Source organism: Rhinolophus sinicus, chromosome 15 (genome assembly GCF_057876585.1).
Source record: "Rhinolophus sinicus isolate RSI-liver-muscle chromosome 15, RSI-T2T, whole genome shotgun sequence".
Classification (NCBI taxonomy): Eukaryota; Metazoa; Chordata; class Mammalia; order Chiroptera; family Rhinolophidae; genus Rhinolophus; species Rhinolophus sinicus.
This window is the reverse complement of record NC_142515.1, coordinates 94,363,606-94,388,496: the sequence shown is the minus strand read 5'-3', so window position 1 is coordinate 94,388,496 and position 24,891 is coordinate 94,363,606. Positions and strand designations below refer to the sequence as shown.

General features: G+C 37.4%; 2 protein-coding genes across 14 annotated transcripts in view; one reads left to right on the top strand and one right to left on the bottom strand.

Annotated features, from left to right (window-relative positions):
- LOC109456203 (uncharacterized) overlaps positions 1-24,891 on the bottom strand; it is a 366,695-nt gene that overhangs the window by 14,496 nt on the left and 327,308 nt on the right. For 8 of the 13 annotated variants that reach the window (XR_016019022.1, XR_016019025.1, XR_016019032.1 and 5 more), the window contains 2 exons: positions 6,447-6,619; positions 4,449-4,509 (listed from right to left, as the gene is read on the bottom strand). Coding sequence is in view for 2 of the 13 variants with exons in the window: in XM_088792480.1 (XP_088648606.1) it covers positions 4,485-4,509; positions 6,568-6,619 (77 nt within the window). In the remaining 11 variants the exon portion in view is untranslated. Of the gene's footprint in view, positions 1-754; positions 815-4,448; positions 4,510-6,446; positions 6,620-15,482; positions 18,307-24,891 lie in introns of those variants that run through there. The other 5 variants (XR_016019023.1, XM_088792480.1, XR_016019024.1 and 2 more) reach the window with 4 other exon arrangements.
- On the top strand, positions 18,727-19,984 carry LOC109456233 (olfactory receptor 7D4-like). Its single transcript, XM_019748414.3, has one exon. The coding sequence runs from the start codon at positions 19,028-19,030 to the stop codon at positions 19,982-19,984; it is 957 nt and encodes a 318-aa protein (XP_019603973.3). The 5' UTR covers positions 18,727-19,027.

The following is a 24,891-nucleotide window of genomic DNA, read 5'->3' as shown; positions in this document are numbered from 1 at the left end:
TCTCATAATTTAAGGCAAAGTTCTGATTTATAGATTGAAGAATGAAAGCCTGAAATTACTCTCATGCTTATTTAATCATGTATTTTTTTCAGTGTCAAGATAGAGTTTAGATTATAAACAAATTTATTTGTTCTGTAGAACTGTGGCCATGCTTTATGACAAATGCAGGATACTTTCATCTAGATTTTTCTATCATGAAATCAGAACTTTTGAAAGTGACAAATTTGGGGAAAGATCAAAGTAAAGATGCACTTCAAGTTATAATATTTTATCCAGTTTTTAGTTACTGTTCATCATATTGCTACAGAATAGAAATTGTTAAGGCTACTTGAGATTTTAGGTTCTCTTTTCAATCAAATTCATTAAAAGTTGGGAATCACCATAGCATTCTGGAAAATGTGTGGGTTATCAAGCTTCGGTTTAAATATTTGTTTTGATATATATTAGTAGTGTGACATTAGTTAAACATCTGAATTTCAACTTCCTCTTATGTAAAATAAGGTTAATTGTATTTCCTTTGCAAGCTTGTTGTAAGGATTACAGATGTTTCATGTAAGTTTGCATGTGAAAATGCTAGTACCTTGCCAGGCATCTATGTTCAGAAAAGAGATGGCATTATTATTATTATTATTATTATTATTACTGTGCCCTCATACCAAACATAAATCATGTCATTGATTTTGTAAATTACCACACAATTGGATGTTTTCAATCACGTACTACATAATTTTTTGCAGTAAATATTAAATCTTACCATGGAATTTGTAGGGGGGTCAAACAGATGGAGTTTTCAGTAACAGGCAGCCCCTTGATACTGAAAAACGACACTTAATTTTCAGCTAAGTCAGATTACTAATCACTGTTCTCTATTCCCTTTAACACACACACACACACACACACACACACACACACACCACACATACATACACACAAAACCCTATAAGCTTCTATATTACATTAACCAAGAAACATAGAGATAGATAGAGAATGCTACATAATTAAAGGATTACTTTTTAAAGGAATATTTGTGGTTTTCAAAGTATCAGTCTATATATTTTTAAGTGAAGAATTAAAGGGACAAAAGTCATATTTTAATAATACAGTTGGAAAAACAATTTCATTAAGAGAATTAATGAGAACCTTTAATATGTCTTTCTGGTCCAAATTTACTTAAAAACTATTAGTACTTCACTGTTACTAAACTAAATGACCTTAGTTCCATTAATATACTGAAAGTAATAATTATCTAAATATTACAAATACAATCTAATATCACTATTTCGTCTCTTAACTGGCATCAGGTTGATTCTGATTTAATCATACTTGAATGTAGTAAACCTTTTTGCTAGACAAATATATGCAGACGCAGCAATTATTACTTATTAATGTTATTATTTATTACTTATTAATGTTATTATCACTATTTTAGGTACTTTGTTTAGTGCCCTAAGCTAGCTACCTTTGGTGTTTTGGTGAGTTCCGTGTTGTTGTAGGATCAACAGTGCACCGAGTTACAGCGTTGTCTGATAGAATGTATGGCGCTTGCACACAGATAGCTTCAAGTCCACCTGGATGGAATGCACTGTAATTTAAAAACCTTAATTTGTCATGCAAGGTTGCATGACTTGCCCAGGTGAAATGTCAGACGTGAGAATGTTTGTACTGGCAAGATAACTGTTCTGGCAGCACTTTGACATTAGTGAGAGCAGACATGACATCATGAAGGGATCCCAATGGGACCCGGCATCACTGTCTGACGCCGACAAGAGAAGGAACCCTCTGACTGGCAGACGTTCATTAATTAGGGCCACTCGGAACAGTTTTTATTCTATCAAAGGTTGCTGCTGAGAGGCCACTAACTTAGGGAAATTCTCATTCCCTTTTGCCGGAGAAGCCGACTGTATTCACGTCTGAGTATTGTAAGAGTCGGACAAGTTATGCAATAAATGACTGCAATGTACATATAATGATATTTTTCTGTACCTCAACTCGATTTCAATCTCAAGACCTAATACTGCCAGGCAGAGAAAAATAATCTCAGCCAATTCAGATGAATTTTGGTCAGGACTTCCTCTGTCAACTCAGGGACTTATTTTCCCCCCTCTCTTTTTCCTAGTTGGATTTCAGTTTTGCAGGTGTTGGTGGCAGGGAGCAGCTGATCTTCTCCCCTTTCCATGTTGTAGCCACTGATAACCTGCATCCTGGCGAGTGCGGGTCCATGTGGATGCTACTGCGCCCTGGTCTGCCTCCTGCAGAGGTGACTGTGTGTGCGCCTCTGTCTCACCTGCTGCACTCTCGCCAGCATGGAGAAACATTCTTCTACAGGACTGTACACTGATGTGGGGAACTCTGTGAAGCTTGCTGCCTCCCCAGGCTCTACTTTAGACAAAGGTTCCCTCTGCGTTCCAAAACTGTCTCAGGTTTTTATTGGCTAATTGATACAGTGTACAGACTTTATAGTTAAGGCCACTCTAATGTCTTCTATTACTATCTTAGTTATTGCTGCCTCATAAGCTTTCTTCTCAGCCTGGACAATAATTATCTTGTAGATGTGTGGAGGCAGGTGGATGGAAGGGAGACCTTCATTCATTCATTCATTCATGGATGGGAGTCTTTTAAATTCGTTAACACATAAACTTTATGTCCTACTTAAACCCTACTCAAAATGCACACTTTTGAAACTCCAAATCCCCTTTCTTACAAATCATTGTTTTTGAGCTTTAAAAACTCTTACTTTTAAACTCAGCATCTAAGAATGTTCTCTTCTCTTGTTTAGCACTAGTCTTTCTGCTGTGATAGTCCTGCCCTGAGTTAATGAATTTGAAGATAATAGTCTGAAAGGTGAGAGAGCCACAGGATTATAAAACGAAACAGCAACAATAAAGTAATTACAAAAACATTGATTAATATATCAAAATAGTAACAAACTGTGACTAATTTTGCTTTCCTTGCTTTACAAAATCAAGCCACTTGTTTGAAAAGGATCAAAGGAGAAAAATACACAGGATATCTGGATTACAGATTCTCCCTTTGATTTATAAAAACTAACTTTTTTAAAGAGTCAAACGAAATATGGAATGTTACTGATAAAATTTCTCTAACTTTTGGTCTTTGATTTTGCAGCTTAGCAAAGGGACTTGATTGAGGCACATACAGTATTAAACAGTTTTTTTTTAAACCATTTTAATTTTAGAAAAGCTATCTCAGATGAAGAGGCATGAGTGACTATAAAGTTGACTAAATGTGAGGATTGCATTGGTTACTTGGGGTGATTTCCTTAAAGGAATAGTTCTGATTCTTTACTTCAAACCCACAGCAGCTTCCTTTTATTTTTCCAGTAATATCTGAACAAGTTAACACAGTACTTGGGGGCAGCCAGGTCCTACCTAACTGGACCCCGCCTCTTCAGGCGTGGCTTCCGCTCTGTGCCTTCATGAATCTGGCCGTCAGGGTCCATTGACCTCCATTCCTTTCAAACTCTTCCTGAACTTTCGGGACCCTTGCACAAATTGATGCATCCTGTTCCCTTCACCAAGTGGCACTCGCTTTCTCATCAACGAACAGGCTCTCCCTTTCATCCCACGGTTCCCTCAGTCTCTGCCTTACTTCTGCTCCTAAGGAATCTCTCCTACCTCCCCTGTGGCACTTTTTTAAGGCTACACTGAGTTGTGGATATTTGGATATTTGTGTAGTAGAAAGAGCACCCGGCTCAGAAGGAGAAGACTTGGGTTTTACCCTGTTTCAAATATCATGGCAAAGTCATTTCAATTCTCTGCATGTCAGGTCAATCTGTGGATTTTGTAACCGCCTTTGCATTGTTTTCAGTGGCTAAAGTTTTCAACGCCTTGTGTACAGAAATCGTCTCTCAATTTCCAATAGTGCTTTGTGTTCAGTAAGTATTTGCTGAATCTAATAGAATGGCAGATGAGAAACAAGGAGTTTATTGATAAATCCAGTGGGATAAAGAGGGAAAATAATGGTAAGTTTAGTTACTTTATTTGACTAAGTAAACGTTAATGTTAATAAACATTAACAAGGGGTAGGTGACAAGGGGAAGGTGAGTGGTTGGTTATGGGTTCTCCTTTCCCATCCCTCCATCTCAGCCAACAATTGTGATTTCCTTATATCTGCAGAGCAAAAGTTTTTAATATTCTTTCTTTGTATAGTTAAGGAGATATGTAGTAGTTCATAGCAAAGAAAAGGGCTGGATATTAACTACTAATTCATGTTTCACTTGACAAGCTTCTGAATAAGCTCAGAAAGCCTTGCCAGGTGAATACCAAGTCAGATCACGTTATTTCAAAGAAGATAAAAATAACTCAGTTCCTTGATAACAATCTAAACCTTTCAGTATTTCAACAAGTGTGGCATTTGGTGTTGTAGCTCACTGCCATGGGTTCATTTTGGTAAAGATTATCTATTTCAGAGAAAATAAAAAATACACTTACCTTTATCCTCCTTAGCCCATCACTTCTGCTATTCAATTACGTGCTCTTTGCTTCTGTGTACCTGAAATAGTGAGAAAGAATAAAAAAAAAAGAAATATAACTCAATAGCATTTTGTGAAAGGCAAATATTTACAATTTTAACTGATGACAGACACACATATTTCATAAAACTATTAGCATGCAACTTCAGCTGTAAAAACTGAACAGCAATATCCCTAAGCTGGTTCGCAGCAAAAAAGTAAACCAATCACAGCGACAAAAGCCACCATAAACAAAACAACTGTATTTAAAAGATTAACAATTTTGACATTCATCCCTACCATCCAGTCTTTCACTTTCTTTTTCCCCCCATCAATATTTAGCTTACGTTTGATGTTAGCAAGAGTTGCATTACTATTATTGTTAATTTTAGTTCTGTTTATTATCTTGAGGGTTATATATTGTAAAATAATTTTGGTGTCCCTAGTTAATGTTAATTAGTGGTTTTAATAACCTATAGACCTATTTGTTATGTTTTTGTAGGTTTACTTTTTTAACTATCAGGAACTTAATAACTGAGAATATTTAACATTACTGCTGCAGAGGCAAAATTACAGAGATACTATTAGTGTTACCTGTTTTACGTTTAGTCATCCTTTGAGTCCTGCCACATATTTCCTTAACAATCAGAAGCCATCAAGTCTGATAGTCTCAAAACAAATATCAGCCCTCTAAACTGCTTTCAAGGGCAGTGATCTTTAGTACTGAAAACCACAAATAAAATTTTTGAGGTTGAATAGCAACAACTGGCCAGTGACACTGATGATTTGTTTGTCAAAACAAATTGTTATAAACTACGCAAATGAAGTCCACGCACTCCTTTGAGTGAAAACAATAAAGTGAATCTACGCAATGCTTACATGTTGGATGGGATATTTAATGTGCGGGGAAACTCAAAGGTTGAAGAACTAGGCATTTAGACAGGGGTAAGTGGTAACCTTACCTCTTTATACTCATTACTCTTTCTCACGAGAGACATGCTAATGCAAACAAGTCAATCAGAATTTGTGTTTAGCAAGATAAAGCTTAGAGGATAGTTTAAAAGCCATTTATTATTCTAAACCCATTTTTCCATTAACATATTATACATTAGTGTTTACTAACCATGATTCACGTAACAGTTTAGTTTGTTAACTTTTAAATTATTTAACAACCATAAGTTATTAATACATTTTTTAGGTATTACAAAAATATCTTAAAACAGGCTTGGGTTCATTTTTGTAATTTTTAAATAGAAAACATTTTCGGCATCTCTTGAAGAAGAAATAAAGCAGGTATTTAAAGCTAGAAAACAAGTAATTCCAAATTTAGTTTTTACAAAAGTTTTCAGCTTTATTGACAAATTATGGCAAACATATTTGACAAATTGTGGTTTCCTATTTAGAGAAGCTTACGCATGGAACTTTGTGTGTGTGTGTGTGTGTGTGTGTGTGTTTCCTTTTTTTAACAAATATAGGTTAAAACACTGAACAAATTCAGTTAGCTACATACATACAGTAGCTGCTTATTTTCAACCCCATTAAAACACCATTTAAAATTAAATTTGCAAACCTAGTATCGTACATCTTTATCTAACTCACAAATATTAAAAGACAGGTTAAAACATCTTATCTACACTTTTATTATCAGCTAGTTCAAAAAAAATCATATTACAGTCTTTTAGCAACCCTAAACAAAGTTTTTGCTAGTTGACTGAGACTCAAAATCTGTTAACAGATTCATGCTCTTCCTTTAAAAAAAAAAAGGAAAAAAAATTACACACAACAATGAAAAACAAACAAGAGAATATCATCCTACTGAGTGATTTATAGACCATGCTTGCCAATGTCTCTTTTAGTCCATTTTGTAAAATAATACTAGTGTCAATGTTGCACCAACAGTATAGGGGAAATACAAGAAATATATGGGAGTAATCATGAACAGTTATCCCTAGAAGAGGGAAAAAAAAAGGACGATTACTTGTATTGTTGCTGTTTATGTAAAGACCACAGGCTATGAATTGTCTTTGAGGTGAGGTCACAGTGGGGAGGACCTTCAATATCTACCATAGGGGTGCTGCCTGAACACCCTTCTGGCTGACCTTGGTGGTGGAGCCTTCAGGCTGGAGCGGATCGTGGACTGTTCTTCTGGTGCTACGAACAAGAGAAAAACAATAACATTCACATGGCTTCACAGTTATCAGAAACAGTTATTTAAGACACAGTAGTCTCAGAAAGAAAAGGAAATAAAAGATCTCAACACTGATGGCTCAAACCTTACTACATTTTCCACATGATGAGATCATCCCCCAAAAGGATATATGTTGAAATGCAGCCACTTAGATAAACTTGCAGGGAATTGTTCAAAAAGAGAGAGTTCTTAGATTACCTTTTATCTATTATGTGTGAAATTTCTATGCCACAAATAGGAGTATCAATGCGAACTACTCCATATTTAATCCTTTATACAGACTCCTAAAAGAAACGGGATATAGAAAACCAGTGGTTCTTAGGCCTTGATTAACTTGAGAATCACCAGGGAATCTTAAAATAAAAAACAAAACAGAAAATGACTAATGCCTGTCCTCTGGCTCCCAAACCAAATAACTAGAAAACTCTACAGGATGGGATCTAGGTTTTTGCATTTTTCAAATGCTTCCCTAGATGATTCTTATGTGTACTGGGGTTGAGATCCATTGTGCAAAACAAAATTGGTCAAAAATAAGCAAGATATGGAGTAAATTTTAAGTAGCAAAATCAGTAAAGGAAAACAATATATTAGTTTTACCAAATGAACAAGTTGGAAAATAAAGAGGTATTAGCACACTAGGAAAATATCTTATTTCCCTATTAATCAGACTACCAGTAACCTAAATGTTTTGGAACCTAGCCAAAACCCAAACTTTTGCGTATTATGGAAAATAGCATTTATAAAGTTTATGCCCCCAGAAGAGACATGCAGCCCTCCTTCAAAGAGCCAGGGACTTAATTTTGGCTTTATGATGACTTATTTGATACCAGAAACTAGGTTATCTGGGTCTTTCAATCAGAATTTAGTTCTTCAGTAGAGAGCAGATTGCATTCGTGGGGCTACAGTGGGAGGAAGTACGGACATAAGAAAAGGGGGTACTAGAGACACATTGCTGTGGATAGCTGGTATCAAAGGTGGTGGTGATGACAACATCAAACGGAAAATCCTTGCAGACTGAGGCCAACTGATGTAGAGTATATGCCTCCTAAAAATATCTCTACACACTTACCCAACTGACCAATAAGACCTTTTTTTAAGCTAAAAAAAAAGAATATCTCTGGCAAAAACAGTAAGAAAAAATTCAATTGAACTTAGTATAATATAAGGCAAGGGCTAATGATCTACAATATAGAAAAAGGGTCAAAAGTTTATCAATGTAGAAACTAACAGCACTTGAATGGGTAAACATGAGGTTTCTGAGGATATCCTTTACTATAAATCATATCTGGTGATACACGGAAAATTGTATTTCCTTCACTATTTAAGGTACATGCTTATGTTTATTTCATTATGTGATAGGACATAAAATAGAAGTGAGAACCGAATTAAATATGACAATGTTACCTTTACTCAGAATACAGACGTACTTAGATCAGGGGTTGGTGAACTATGGCCTGTGATCCAGACGAGGCCAGCTTCCTGTCACAGGCACGTCACAGCATGTCACAGGCATGTCACAGCATGTCATAGGCATGTCACAGACGTGTTTATTTCCAAACACTGTCTATGGCTGCTTTCACTCTCCAAAGGCAGAGATGAGTAATGTGACAGAAACCCTGCTGCTTGCAAAGCCTAAAATAGTTACACTGTGAGCTTTTATAGCAAAGGTTTACAGACTTCTGATATGGATCCTATTGTCTTTTTTTTTTTTTTTTTTTGGTGGGAGATTGTGGATGTTGGTATTTCTGATGTGATCCCTTAAGGTCAAGAATGTACCCGATAAGAAAAGATGATATAGGAACATTTGTGACAACATGGATGGATCTTGAGAGTGTAATGCTGAGCGAAATAAGTCAGACAGAAAAAGCAGAGAACCATGTGATTTCACTGATATGTGGTATATAAACCAAAAGCAACAAAAGAACAAGACAAACAAATGAGAAACAGAAACTCATAGACACAGACAATGGTTTGGTGGTTGCCAGAGGGTAAGGGTGGTGGGGGGTGGGGGGTGGTGGGTGGGAGATGAGGGTAAGGGGGATCGAATATATGGTGATGGAAGGAGAACTGACTCTGGGTGATGAACACACAATGGGATTTATAGATGATGTAATACAGAATTGTACACCTGAAATCTATGTAATTTTACTAACAATTGTCACCCCAATAAATTTAATAAAATAAAATTAAAAAAAAAAAAAAGAATGTACCTGAACTTCCAGAATTTCTCAACATAGACATTTTAGAGAAGAATGTTATGTGTATACTTGTTTGCAATTAAACAAAAGTTTCTTTTATGTACTAGAGAGGAAAATGGACTTTTGCTACAAGTTTGAAAGGCCTTCTTAGCCTTATGTGATATAAGTTTTATACTGTCATGAATATGTCAATGTCCTTGTCCTCTAGTGGTCAAATCTGTGCCAGTTTATTATTGCTTTTAACAAAGGGAATGTACCACTTCTTGCTCCATTTGTTCTTAGGGTGTTAGAGATCCCTAGGTTGCAGTCTATATAGGAGCTGAGATCATATAGGTTTCAACATTTCCCAGGGAATGGAAGATCTGGATCCTTTCTCAGATGCTGAATATTCCTGGTAGGTTCTGTAAAATAGTGAAACTACCAAGGGCAGAGTGACAGCAATACCTGTTTCATCTACCCCCAGATTTGCCAGAACTTTTAAACTGGAATAATCCTGGGAATTTGCCACAGAAACTGTAAGTGTTTAATAACAACTCATTGATTTGGCTTTACTTCACTGTACACCTAAAGCTGTAGACAGCTAATTGGTGGACTAAAACCTTAGTAACTGTTGGCCAACATTAAAATGGAAAGTGTCACTGTTCACTGCTCTATCCCTAGTGACTGGAAAAAATACAATGCGTCGTAGGGGTTTGAATGCAATGAACAATTGTAAGAAGGAATGATGAACTCTAGGAACTACAAAGCAGAAAGAGCTCCCTGTGACAACCTTGAAAACAGTAACAATTGGGCTGAAGAAATTCAACATTAATTTTAAAAGCTGTATAACTAGAAATCTTATATATTTGTTATTGAGTTGAAGTCAGATTTCTTATTGGAGAGAGTTAATTAGCTAAGTACCAAAAGTATTCACTATTGGATTCAATGAAACAATCATAGTGGCATCCCACTACAAAAAAGGGTGAAAACATTATGTTTCATTGCGCAAAAATGTGCTCTTTTATAATTCTGTTTGTATGGGAATTGACACTATGTTCTTTCCTCCTTGAAAAGGCTAGGAAAATGGGAAATACTATTAGTCTTCCATAATTGTAACAAGAAAGGCAGCCAAAATGAATTCATACCCAGGCAAAGTGAGTTTTAGATTTCCTAAGATTCCTTACCATTAGCAGAGGATTTATTAGTCAAGGATTCATTCACTTAATTCAGATCTTGAGTTCATTGTTTACATGTTCTCCATAATAATAGTGAATTGAGATCAAGAAAACATTTTTTCTATTTGTGCCAAATTTCCTTGGTCTCTATTTTCCCTAATATCATAATGTTTATATACACTATGGCCACACATTTACAATCTCCATATGATAGTATAAGCCAGCATCTCTCAGTGAAGTGATGGTCTTTGATCTGGACCGGAGAGCACTGATTCAATGAATATTTTTCCTTTGTCATCACATAGTGTGTAATTGAGCCTTATATGATCAGCTGATCCCCTCATTGCTCACCAGAAGCTCTTGGATTTCTTCACTATAAGTATCAGAGATAGAAGTGATTCTTAAAAATATAAGGAATTCTAACTTGAGTCCAGCATGGAAACTTGCACATGGAAAACATGAAAACATAAGGTCCTCATGGTGGGAATTCTCTAAAATTTGAAGTTATAAAGGCCCAGGAATGGCTTTAGAATTTACATGTTTTTCTTGGGGTTCTCTTTTCAGTAAACAAGGTAGATTTAAAATATGTTAGGGCTTCATGCAAATTTTGGAGTCCTAGCCAATTGCTTCTATTTCCATGAGGTGGTCTAGAATGTCATTAAAAAAAAAAATCCTTGCAGACAGTGAACTTGAGAGATAATCTTTCTTTGTCCTTCTAGAAAATGATAAAGGAAGTAAGATGCTCTCAATATCAGGATCATTGTCATATCAGAAGTATTAGCTAGCCTGTGCATGTGAATCAAGCAAATAAATTATTACTTAGAGAAGGTACAAAATAACTCTCTGCCAATTGAAATTACTGGAATGGTTTACAGAATTGTGGATCTGGAAATAGCAAATGAGGATATGACAAACATAACTTAAGTGACTTGATCATTTTCCCAACATTTCTAGACTTCTCAATTAGATTTTAATGTACCATATAGTATATTAAATAAGAAGGAAAGGGGGCAAATAAAGCATTCATTAAATAAATTGTTTGCTTTTTTTCTTTACCAAAGATCTCATATATGCCAGTCACTGTACTTAACCCTGCATCTGAGGATGAAAGAAGAGAAATTACAACAGATACCACAGAAATACAATGGATCATACAATAATTCTATGAAAGACTATATGCCACCAAATTCAATAATCTAGAAGAAATGGACAAGTTATTAGAAATATATAAGCTTCTTAAACTGAATTACGAAGAACTGGAATATCTAAATAGATCAACCAAACAGCAAGGTAATTGAAACAATCATCCAAAACCTTCCCAAAAGCAAACGTCCAGGACCAGATGGCTTACTAGTGAATTCTACCAAACATTCAAAGATGATTTAATACCTTTCCTTCTCAAACTCTTTCAAAAAATTGAAGATGAGGCAATACTTAGTACCTCATTTTATGAGGCCAACATTACACTGATACCAAAACCTTATAAGGATAACACACAAAAAGAAAATTACAGACCAATATCTCTGATGAATATAGACACAAAATCCTAAACAAAATACTAGCAAATCGACTACAACAATAAGTTAAAAGTATACATCACAATCAAGTGGGGTTCATTTCAGGGGTGCAAGGATGGTTCAACATATGCAAATCGATCAATGTGGTACATCACATTAACAAAATAAAGGATAAAAATCATACAATCATATCAACAGATGCAGAAAAAGCATTTGACAAGATAGAACATCCATTTATGATTAAAACACTTAATAAAATAGAAGGAAACTACCTCAACATAATAAAGGCCATATATGACAAACCCTCAGCTACTATCATACTTAGTGTGAAAAACTGAAAACTTTTCCTCTATGATCAGCAACAACAACAAGACAAGGATGCTCCCTCTTATCACTGTTATTTAACATATTGGAAGTCGTTGCCAGGGCAATCAGGAAAAAAAAAAAAGAAATAAAAGGCATCCAAATTGGGAATGAAGAAGTCAAATTGTCATTTTTTGCAGATGACATGATTCTTAATATAGAAAACCCTAAAGACTCTACAAAAAAATATTGGAAACAATAAATGCAGCCAAGTTGCAGGATACAAAATCATTGTACAAAAATCCATTGTATTCCTATATACTAACAATTAAATGCCGAAAAATAAATGAAAAACAAACAAACAAACAAACGAAATACCTTCTTTTGCAATTCCAATAAAACAATAAAATACCTAGGAATAAACTTAACAAAGGATGTGAAGGACATATACTGAAAACTACAAGACACAAAGAAGTTGAAGGCACAAAGAATGTATTCCTTGTTCATGGACTGGAAGAATCAACACAGTTAAAATGGCCATGTTACTCAGGGCAATATACAAATTTAATGCAATCCCCATCAAAATACCAATGGCATTTTTTAAAGAAATATGACAAAAACATAGATTTATATTGAATCACGAAAGACCCCAAACAGCCAAAGCAATCCTGAAAAAAAAGGCTGGAGGTATCATAATCCCTGACTTCAAAATATACTACAAAGCAACAATAATCAAAACAGCATGGTATTGGCAGAAAAACAGACACACAAACCAATGGAACAGAATTGAGGACCAAAAAAATACACACACACACACACACACACACACACACACACACGTATATATCTATATATACATATATATGTGTGTGTGTGTATTTTTCTTTTTATTAAGGAGGGCGCAGCTCACAGTCGCCCATGCAGGGATTGAACTGGCAACCTTGGTTCTACCAGCACCACACTCTAACCAATTGAGCTAACTGGCCACCCCTGGACAAATATTTTTTGACAAAGGAGCCAAAAGCATACAATAGAGAAAAGAAAGCCTCTTCAATAAATGGTGCTGGGCAAATTAGAAAGCTATGTGCAAAAAAGTGAAACTAGACTGCTATCTGTCACTATACACCAAAATTAACTCAAAATGGATCAAAGACCTAAATATAAGACCTTCAACAAGTTGCATAGAAGAAAACATAGGTAATAAACCTATGGATCTTGGTCGTAAAGAGGATTTTATGAATTTGACCTCAAAAGCAAGGGAATAAAAGCAACAATAAATGAATGGGACTATATCAACCTAAAAAGTTTCTGCACAGCAAATAAACCTTTAAAAAGGAAAAAGGCAACCAACAAAATGGGTAGAGCTTTTTGCAAACAACATCTCCGATTAGGGGCTAATATCCAAAATATGTAAAGAACTTATACAACTCAACAACACACACAAAAATCCAATTAAAAAATGGGCAGAGGACCTGAACAGACATTTCTCCCAAGAAGAAATACAAATGGCCAACAGGTATATGAAAAGATGCTTCATTTCACTAGCTATTGGGGAAGTGCAAATCAAAACCACAATGAGCTACCACCTCATATCTGTTAGAATGGCTATTATCAACAAGACAAGTAATAATAAGTGTTAGAGGGGTTGTGGAGGAAAAGGAAACCTCATACACTGCTGGTGGGAATATAAAATGGTACAGTCACTATGGTAAACAGTGTGGATGTTCCTCAAAAAAATTAAAAACAGAATTACCGTATGACCCAGCAATCCTTTTCTTGGGTATTTACCCCCAAAATCTAAAACATATATCCATAAAGATATATATATTCCGATGTTCATTGCAACATTATTCACAGTGGCCAAGACAGAAACAACCAAAGTGTCCTTCAATAGATGATTGGATAAAGAAGATGTGGTTCTTATACACAACAGAATATTACTCAGCCATAAGAAAAGATGAAATACTGCCATTTGCACCAACATGGATGGTTCTTGAGATTATCATGTTAAGCGCAATAAGTCAGACAGAAAAAGTCAAGAACCACATGACTTCACTCATATGTGGCATATAAAACTGAAAGCAACAATGAACAAGACAAACAAGCAAAAACTCATAGATATAGACAACAGTTTACTGGTTACCAGAGGGTAAGGGGGGAGGGGAGAAGGTAGGAGAGAGGGTAGAGTTGGTTAAATTTATGGTGAGGAAAGGCGATTTGACTTTGGGTGGTGAACACATAATGCAATATATGTACTATAGACTTGTACACTGGAAGTGGCTTGGGTGGGTCTGCAAGTTGGGTGGGGTGGGGTCTCAGGGAATCACCAGGGCAAGGTGAACAAATAGTGTTAGCCAGTTTGAGGGAGACTCAGATATGGTGTCCACATGCAGGTGGGAGGTAGGGAAGCTCAAACAAAGAAACAATGGCTTCTGCTAGCTCTTCCATCTGGGAGAAAGCTGCTTGTCTAGCCTTACACCAAAGCCAGACAATTATGTTTCTTCCTGTTTGTCCCGGGCACATTTCAAGCTGCTGCCCCAGCACTGGAGCTCAAAACAAGTGGATCCGTCAGCAAGTAAGTCTGTGCACGGGCTCTTTAAGAGAAGTGCCTGAGACTCCAGCAGCCCTTGTCTCACTCAGCCACAATCTCTGCTGGTTTTCTCAGCCAGAAGTTATGGGAACTTTCCTCCCTGGCACTGGGACCCTGGGGTGGGAAGCCTGGTTTGGAGCTGGGATGTCTTGCTCCTCTGGAGGGGACCTCTACAACCGAGATATCCCTCCTGATTTTTAATGGTCACATGCAGGTGTAGGACAAGCCCATTCCACTTCTTTGCCTCTTCTACCAGTCTTAAGGTGGCTTCTTCTGTATGTCCTTAGTTTTAGGTTCAGTTAGACTTCAGGAGATTTTCAGTGATGGTTGTTCCAAAGGTTAGTTGTAATTTTGATGTGGTCATGAGAGGAGGCAAGCACAGCTTTTACCTCGTCCACCATCTTGACCAGAAATCCCAAGAAAAGGCCCTTTGAACCATTTTCCTCCCAGTGCTCACCAGAACACTTGGGTATCTCCAGGTCCCTGAGAATTGGTGGCCTCTGTCTGGCCTCTAGAATAAATTCTATTCATTCTGGAGAAAAGTCACAAAAGTTACTTTGGAAGCTTCTAAAGAGGGAAGCACAGTGGATAAAAACACCCCACAGACACCTCCTTACTTCACTTCCTGACCCTGCTCAATGTGAGGACTGAGGGCCCTGCTGACACAAGTGGAGGGTCCAGGCCTACCTTAGAGGCCCCTCAAAGGCCCGTGTCAAATCAGGGCCTACTCCCTTTAATGCCCTCTTTGTACCTCAGAGCCCTCCCTTCACGTGGTCCTCACCCAGGATGGGCTCAACCGCACAAGACACAATGTGAATCTCTCCAAGGGCCTGCTTCTACTTCCAATCCTTGATTTCTAGAACCATGAATTCTATAAACTGGAAATCCAGCACATTATTATTATCTTGATTGAGAGTGTAAACTTTCTCCTGTGAATTATGTAGCCAGACTTCCTGTGTATTCTAATGCCTGCACTAAATACGATCATTCTCCTTGAAAATAAATGTGTTCCCATATCGTCTATTAAACTAAAAAAACAAAACCAAAAAACTCTCCCATACTCCATGCTTCCTTTAGGCTACGTTTTACCCGTGCCCTCCCCTTCTCTGACTTACGTTTGCAACCTATATTTCCCCAATACTCACTCTTCCACCCACTTCAGCTAAATTATTTCTGTCCCTACCCTTCAATTCAGAGGTAGTAAATGGAGCTCCCCTCATATCAACAAAGGCTTCCATGTCACCAGCAAATATCAAGGGATATTTTTCAGTCCTCATTTGGTTAGTCCTTTCAAGGAACCGAAACCATTAACCACTCTGCTTTTCTTCGCAAAAGACCTCTTCGCCTGCATGACACTATGGACACCAAGTGATCCTTGAAATCTCAGATTCTTTAAGACAAGAACATCACAGAAATTTGGTTCCTGGGTTTGATTCCTGAGGAAACAAAACAATCTTTAGGAGACACCTTGTCACTTTTAAATTTAACCAAAGAAAGAAGAAGTTCTCCTTGGAGAAAATACCTTCTTCCATCACTGTTGCCTACACAGACACATCAGCTGAAAATTTTCCATTCTATTATCTTTGTCCCCCAAGGGAGCTGGTTGTTTGCAGAGAGGAAAGTTAATAGAACAATTTATTTAATAAGGAGTTCTGAGTATTCAACCCTTGAGATGATAACATTTCTGTTACCCGTTTCCTACAATTCTTTGATCCTAGCCAAGTGAAAACACAAATGGACTTCCCTGGGACAGACCTCAGAGAACAGAGAGCTTCAGTGATAATCATTAGAGAGTGTCATTGTGACCCAGTGTGGGCTGGCAGAGTAAGAAGATAAAGAGGAGAGGAAGTGGGTACTGGGCTTTACCTCTAGAATAATGAGGCAGTCTCATACCTACTTAGTCTGTGAAGGTGAAGTCTCTGTAATTTTAAGGTACTTTCGTTTCCCCTTAAACCAGTCCTTTTCAGCTCTTGTTCTGTTTTCTTCTGTCTCTTTTTCAAATCTAGAGCCTCTCTCCAATAAAAGTTATTTTCTGGAGAATCTCCACCTCTTCTTGACTCTTTCTTATAATTGTCGGCTCTTCTTAGATATTCTGTGTCCAATTATTTATTCATTAACTACTCGAGATTTATTATGCATAAGGTATTGTCTATTTTGTGCTTCGTGTTATTGGGTTTTTCTATTGCATTTCCTGACTACTTCTGCAGTAGAGTTGTCTTACTCATAGCACTTCATAGTTTTATATCGTTATTGTGGTGGTTGTTTAGTGTTCAAAATATTATCTACAAATAATGTAATTGTTTCAGACATTCACTACTCAGGCTAATTTCCTTTTCTCATCTTACCAATCTCTTTAAATGCTCAGGAGACTATCGAGTGATTGATGTTGGAGCAGACTGCCTTGGCTTGTTCACGAATTTAACTAAAATATTTTAGTGTGGGATATCCTGTTGGCTGCAGTTTTAAAACAACTGTTCTTTACTGGGTTAGGAAATTCTCCTTAGTTTCCTCACTTAGTGAGAAGCTCTGTCCTGGCTGTTACGTTTTCTATTGTGATTGTGGGTATGATTCCTCTTCATTGATCTATTTTTTGTGAGTTACGTTAGCAAACATCCTAGTACTGAATCAGCTTTTCAAGCTTAGAATAGGAACTACTTGTTTATGATATAGTATTCTTTGAAAATAATTTTAATTTTAATTTTACTCATCTGTTTTGTGTCTATATTCAGGCATATGATGCACTTGAAGATTTCTTTTTTTGTGTTATAGTTGATGCTTTTGCTCTCAAACTTTATTATACATCTAACATTGGCATGTGTTGAGCACTGACTCTATGCCAGGCACTTTGTAAGTCCCTGAAAGGCAATGGTGAGCAAGAGTCACGATGTCTGACCCACAAATAAACATAAAAATTACCAACATGAAAAGCACTTCGAGGAATAGTTCAGGGTGCTTGATATATGGGCCTCACAAACAGTCCTCTTGACCCTCACCCTTTGTTCTCCATTTCAGTGGCATCTCAAATCCCTTTCATTACCAGCCTCACTGAACCACAGGGCACCCATGAATTCTGTTCTTTCAGCCTCAAAACTGGCCCTTTCCTTATTTCCTCTGATTAACAATTGCCCATCCTTCCTCTTGCAGTTCAAATAGCTATATTTCAGAGAAGCCTTTTCTACCCACCTCCCCAGACTAAATTGGTCCTCAATGATTTTTTTCTCTCATTAATTAACTGCATTCTTTAGGCATTAATAACACCAATCATTTTTTTCTGTCATGGAGAATATAAACATTTATTTTCATCTTAAATTTGCCTTTTAATTTTTTAGGGATGATTTTATTTATAGAAGCTTTGGATATTTTAAATCAAATCTATTAATACTTTTTTTTTTTTTTACAATTAACTGTGCTGATTTTTAATACAACACGTCTTAAGAGCATGTATACACTCTTACACATGCTTTGTATTTTATTTTAATGGTTTTGTGATTTTTGTTTCTCTCTCTTATCTATGTAGTCTAGATTCTTTTCCCTCTCCTTGGAAGAATCCACCTGGCAGGTGGTATCTGAAAGAGGAGCTATAGGGATTGTCATTAATTAGAAGTGCTTCATGGCAGTCAAAAGAAGTAACAGACCTGTCGTGTTTATAATGATCAGAATTCCATCTTTGATGGCTGCCCCAGTTTAAGGTGAGTATTGATCAACGATGGCCATGCAAGTCAGATTTACTGTGATACTAAGAACAAAAGCTCACATTTATCAAGTGTCCACTGTATGACACAAGAACCACACTAGAAAATTACATGCATTATATCATTTAAATCACTCAATAGTCTTGCAATGCAGAAAATACTTACTACTCCTGCTGTAGAGGGGAGGTATCTGCAGCTAAGAGAGATTAAAAACTGTTAAGATTATACAGATAGTAAGCCAGTTGACCAAAATTCTTTTCTAGAAAGTCTCACTCAAGATCATGGGCTCTCATTTTCTGAATCACATCGCTATTCTGCACTTGGGAAGAGTTACATATCAAAGATCATTGTAATAAAAGGAATAGATTATTAATAGCTATAATTTACTGAGATCCTAGTGTGCACAAAGACATATTTAATCCTCACAAAGAAGGTAACAGCAGTCACATTTTTAGACATAAAATAAAGCACTTGAGAGTTAATTGTGACGTCGGTTGAAAGCATCAGGTCACAGAATGAAGGTTGTTTGAGTTGAGAATCCAGGAATAATATTTATTACAGAGTTATTTGAATGAAGGAAGTATGGAGATTATGATAAAAAAGATATTAAATGTCTTTATTTATTTTGGAAGGGTCATATAGAAGAAATTGGTTTATGTCCATAACTTCAAATAGAATTAAAATCAGTGAGTAGGAGATAAAAAGAGATTTCTGATAAATTTAAAACTGACTAAATAATTACGTTTAAAGTGAAAATGGCTACCATTTGTCTGAGTGAATCACTATCACTGAAGGATAATTGAGGGTGAAGGATGTCCTCCAAGGGTGGATTCCTAAGGCGATGACTCACTGAGGTGCCAGTCGCCAGATCACAAAATATTGCTTTAGCCTCTCTCTCCAGCAGGCACACCAGCTCCATGGAAGCAGGAAACCAAACAGAAGTATCAGAATTCCTCCTCCTGGGTCTCTCAGATGATCCAGAATTGCAGCCCCTCCTCTTTGGAGTGTTACTGTCCATGTACCTGGTCACTGTACTTGGGAACCTGCTCATCATCCTGGCCGTCAGCTCAGACTCCCACCTCCACACGCCCATGTACTTCTTCCTGGCCAACCTGTCCTTTGTGGACATCTGTTTCACCTCCACCACCATCCCTAAGATGCTGGTGAACATCCAGACACAGAGCAAAAACATCTCCTACATCGGATGCCTCATTCAGGTGTATTTCCTTATGATTTTTGCTGGATTGGATAATTTTCTTCTGACCGTGATGGCCTATGATCGGTATGTGGCCATCTGCCACCCCCTGCACTACACAGCCATCATGAACCCATGCCTGTGTGGCCTTCTGGTTCTATTGTCTTGGTTCATCATTTTCTGGGTCTCTCTGCTTCATATTCTACTGATGAGACAGCTGACCTTCTGTACAGGCACTGAAATTCCACATTTCTTCTGTGAAGTTACTCAGATTCTCAAGGTGGCCTGCTCCAACACCCTCATCAATGACATTGTTTTGTACGTAGCCACTGCCCTCCTTGCTGTGTTTCCTTTCACTGGAATCCTGTTTTCTTACTCTCAGATTGTCTCCTCTTTAATGAGAATATCCTCTGAAGGGGGGAAATGGAAAGCATTTTCCACCTGTGGGTCTCACCTCTCTGTGGTCTCCTTGTACTATGGGACAGGCCTGGGGGTCTATCTCAGTTCTGCTCTGACCCATTCTTCCCTAAGAAACTCAGTGGCCTCAGTGATGTACACCGCGGTCACACCCATGCTGAACCCCTTTATCTACAGCCTGAGGAACAAGGACGTGAAGGAGGCCTTGAGAGGGCTCCTTAGCCAAGGAGTCCCTTGTCTGGGTCATTCACCTCAGAACTAAGTAGACATTGTAGTCCCCAAAGGCCAATGTTGTGAATTTAAATCTGGTTCTTTGTCTTCCCTAGAACACATGCTTCATTTGTTCTATTCTCAAAGAACCTACAATTTCGTTTTTATTTGTGTTTGTATTAGTTTCTCTTCAAGAACATTGTCAGTAAATTTTTTTTTCTTTTTCTTCCCTATTTGCAGCCCATAAAATCTTATTTTTCTTACAGTTATTCCTGAGATTTCTAACATTAGATATGAAGCACTTATAGGAAATGCTGACATGGCTTCCCCCCAAAAATTATCTTCTCAAATGTTGATATTCTTCACCTTAATTTTGTTGTATGTTTCTTTTACTTTTTTTTAAATTAAAATGTATTGGGGTGACAATGGTTAATAAAATTACATAGGTTTCAAGTGTACAATTTTGTAATCTATATATCACATTGTGTGTTCACCACCCAGAGTCAGTTCTCGCTCCATCATCATATATTTGACCCCATTTACCCTCATCTACCACCTCCTCCCCCCTTATTCTCTGGTAACCACTAAATCATTGTCTGTGTCTGTAAGTTTTTGTTTCTTCATTTGTTTGTCTTGTTCCTTTGTTGCTTTCAGGTTTACATCCCACATATCAGTGAAATCAGATGGTTCTCAACTTTTTCTGTGTGACTTATTTCATTTAGCCTAATAATCTCAAGATCCATCCTTGTTGTTGCAAATGGCACTATTTCATCTTTTCTTATGGCAGATTAGTTTTTCTCTGGAAGAAATGAAATAAAAATTATACAGTAGTCATTAAAAAGTGCTTACCATGTCAGGACAGTGCTCGTTGCTTCACATGTATAATTTTAGGTGGTCCTGACATTGCTTGAGCTATTTTCCTCATTTTTCAGAGAAAGAGATTGAGATTAGAATGGACTCTAACCTGACAGTGAACCTACTCTCCTAACTATGTATCATACCTTTCCTGTAAACATTGATGTAATTTTCAACTAGCTTTGAACGCTAGTTTTTCAGGTGGTTCATTTTATATTGCATAAAATAACTCTTAGATATTGCTTCATTCTTTGCCTTTTTTCTTCCTTTCTTTGTTTTTTCCTTTCTTCCCTTCCTCTTCAGTCTCCTTCTTCATTTTTTTGATAATGACGTTTATTTATTAAAGAAACTAACGTAGTTTCTTTAATAAAAAATAGTTTTTTTTATTTTTAAATTATAGTTGACATACAATATTACATTAGTTTCAGGTATACAACATAGTGGTTAGACATTTATATAACTTATGAAATGACCATCCCAGTAAATATAGTACCCGTCTGATACCATACATAGTATAATATTGACTATATTCCTTATGCTACACTTTATATCCCCATGATGAGTGTATAACTATCAATTTGTGCTTCTTAATCCCTTCACCCTTTTCACCATTCCCTCAATCCCTCTACCACCTGGCAACCATCAGTTTGTTCTTTGTGTCTATGAGTCTATTTCTATTTTGTTTGTTTATTTTGTTCTTTAGATTCCACATGTAAATAAGGTCAAATGACATTTGTCTTTCTCAATCTGACTTATTTCCTTTAGCATAATATCCTCTAGGTCCATCCATGTTGTTGCAAATAGCAAGCTTTCATTCTTTTCTATGGCTGAATAATATTCCATTGTATATATGTACCACTTCTTCTTTATACATTCATCTATTGGTAGACACTTAGGTTGCTTCCATATCTAGGTTATTGTAAATAATGCTGCAATAAACACATAGATGTATATATATTTTCAAATTAGTGTTTTGGGTTTCGTTGTGTAAATACCCAGAAGTGGGATTACTGGGTCCTTCTTTGTCTCATTATACAGCCTTTGGTTTGAAGTCTATTTTGTCTGATATAAGTACTGCTATCCCACTTTTTTGTTTGCTTGTTTTCATTTTTATGAAATATGTTTTCCCCACCCCTTTACTTTCAGTCTCTGTGTGTATTTCTATCTGAAGTGAGTCTCTTGTAGGCAGAATATATAAGTGTTTTGTTTTCTTAGCAATTCAGCCATCCTATTTTTTGACTGGTGCATTTAATTCATTTACATTTAAAGTAATTGTTGATAGATATATAGGTATTGCCATTTTAGTATTCATATTTTTTAACCTTTTTTCCTCTTATTTTTAAAGAAGTCCTTTTAACATTTCTTATAATACTGGTTTGGTGGTATAAACTCCTTTAGCTTTTTCTCATCTGAGAAGCTCTTCTCTCATCTGGGTGCTCCAGGTATGTCCCTTGTGAGGGTTGTGTGTGCCCTCTTATTGTAGTTGAGCCTTGGTTGCTATTTGCCCATCAATAGGAGGGATTGACCCTTGGGCTGATTGGTTGTGAGGACTAGCCATGACTACTGTGGAGGAGCTGTTATGCAGGGGCTGACTCTATGAAGCAAGATTCGCTTTAGGAGGGTTCTAGTGCCTACCCAGTCTGCCTCCATCCTTGGAGGCAGCCAGATGATGCTTTGGCTCAGTCCAAAGCTGCCACTAGGCATGCCAGCCCCAGGGCCTCCTAGGAGGGGCCCTGCTGCAGGGTAAGATGAGCCACAGCCTGTGCCATGCCCGGGCTACCTGGCATGAGCCACCAAGCAATCTACAGATGGCCACCACCTGTGCTGGGCTTGGAGGTACCTCAATGGGCCAAGTTGCAAACTGAGGCTGGCTGTTGCTAGTGGCAGGCTTAGGGCTGCTAAGCCAGAGGTATGGGACATGCTGAAGTGAGACGCTGATTGTTTGGGTTTTGTGAAACTTTAAGAGACTTTAGGAAAGTCTGTAGCATGAACCAAGACAGGGAGTTGGTCCAAAAAGCTACCAGAAGTGGCTTGAGTGGGTCTGCAAGTTGGGTGGGGCAGGGTCTCAGGGAGTCACCAGGGCGGGGCAAACAAATGGTGTTAGGTTGATACAGACTCAGATATAGCAGCTGCCTACAGGTGGGACGAGGGCTCGACAAAGAAAGAATGGCTTCTGCCAGCTCCTCCATCTGTGAGAAAGCTGCCCCTCCAACCTCACTCTGAAGCCAATTTAGTTCCTCCCCATACATCCCTGCTGCCTTTTGACCTGCTGCCCCACCACTGGAGCTCAGAGTGAGTGAGTCCATCAGTGAGTAAGGCTGTGTCTGGGCCCTTTAAGAGGAGCACCTGGGACTGCAGCCACCCTTGAATCACCTAGCCACAATCTCCCTGGTTTTCACAACCAGAAGTTATGGGGACTTCTTTCCCCAGAACTGGAATCCTGGGCTGGGGAGCCTGGTGTGGGACTGGGACCCTTTGCTCCTTTGTGAAGGACCCTTGCAACCAAGATATCCTTCCTAATTTTTAAGGGTCACACCCGGATGTGGGACCAGGCCATTCTGCATCTCTACCCCTCCTACCAGTTTCAAGGTGGCTTCTTCTTGTACCTTCCCAGGGACTCAGTTTAGCTAGATTTCAGATGATTCTCAATGATGGTTATTCTGTACTTTAGTTGTAATTTTGATGTGGTTATAAAAGAAGGCAACCAAGCATATACCTACTCTGCCATCTTGACTGGAAAAACTGGCATAATCTTTTACATCTTATCATAATGATCTTTAAAAGTTACCCATGTGGAAAACACGTATCAGTATTTTGTTCTGATAAAAGCAAACTGGCACTTTAAGAAAACTGACCCAGGAGCTGGGAGGTCTATGGATGGAGCTGTTACTCTTTAGTCTTGTACTGTTTTCAATCATTGGTTGGGAGTCTGTGGATGCAAAGGGCTGACTGTATGCACTGATCTACACCATTTTATATTGGGAACTTGAGCAACCATGGATTTTGGTATCCATGGCGGGTCCTGCAACTAATTCTTGGTGGTTACTGAGAGACAACTAAGTTTTGGAGGAGTCAAAGTTATATGCAGATTTTTGACTGGGTGGAGGGAGGGTCAGTGCCCCTAACTTCCACATTTTTCAAGGGTCAACTATAATTATAAACATTTAATTGGAGTAGGTAGAGTACTTGTCTTATTTATTTTCAATCTCTTTAAAAAATTATAGGCTCCCAGAAGACTGATCCATTCCTTTTATACAATATATATGGAGAACCTACAATGTTTTAGGTGCTAGAAATATGGTTGTGAAGAAGTGGTCTCTGTTAGCATATAGCTGACTTTCTAGTGCGGATAGAAACAAAACAAAGAGGTGAATCAATAAACATAGTTCAACTGTGAAAGGTGCTATCGGGAAAAAATGAAATGGTACAAAGCAGGAACTCAAACAGATATTTATATGAACACCCATATTTACAGCAGAAATACAATAAATAAAAAGTGGAAGCAACCCAAGTGTCCATCAGTGGGTGAATGGATAAAATGTGGTACGAATACAAAATAGAATATTATTCCACCTTAAAAATGAAGGAAATTCTGACACATGCTATAACATGGATGAAACATGAAGGTATTAAGCTAAGTGAAACGACAGTCCCAAAAAGACAAATATTGTACAACTCCACTTATATGAGGTGCCAACAGAAGTCAAATTCAGAGACAGGAAATAGAATGGTGATTGGCAGGGGCTGAAGTAAGGGAGGAATTGGGGAGTTTATGTTTAATGGGTAAAGTTTCAATTGGGAAGTGAAAACATTTTGGAGATGGGTGGTGGGGATGGTTGCACAAAAATGTGAATATTCTTAATGCCAAACTATATGCTTAAAAATGGTTAAAATGCTCAATTTTATGTTACATATATTTAACCATAATAAAAAAGATGCAATAGCACAAAATAATGGAGAAAGATTGTGAGATTTCTTTCAGATAATATTTTCAATATCATTATATAAAATAATAGACAATGACTGGGATTTTTTAGATAAAAATTTTTAACATTAGTACTCAACACTTCTATTAGGATTTCTACTTCATGACAATATTGACCT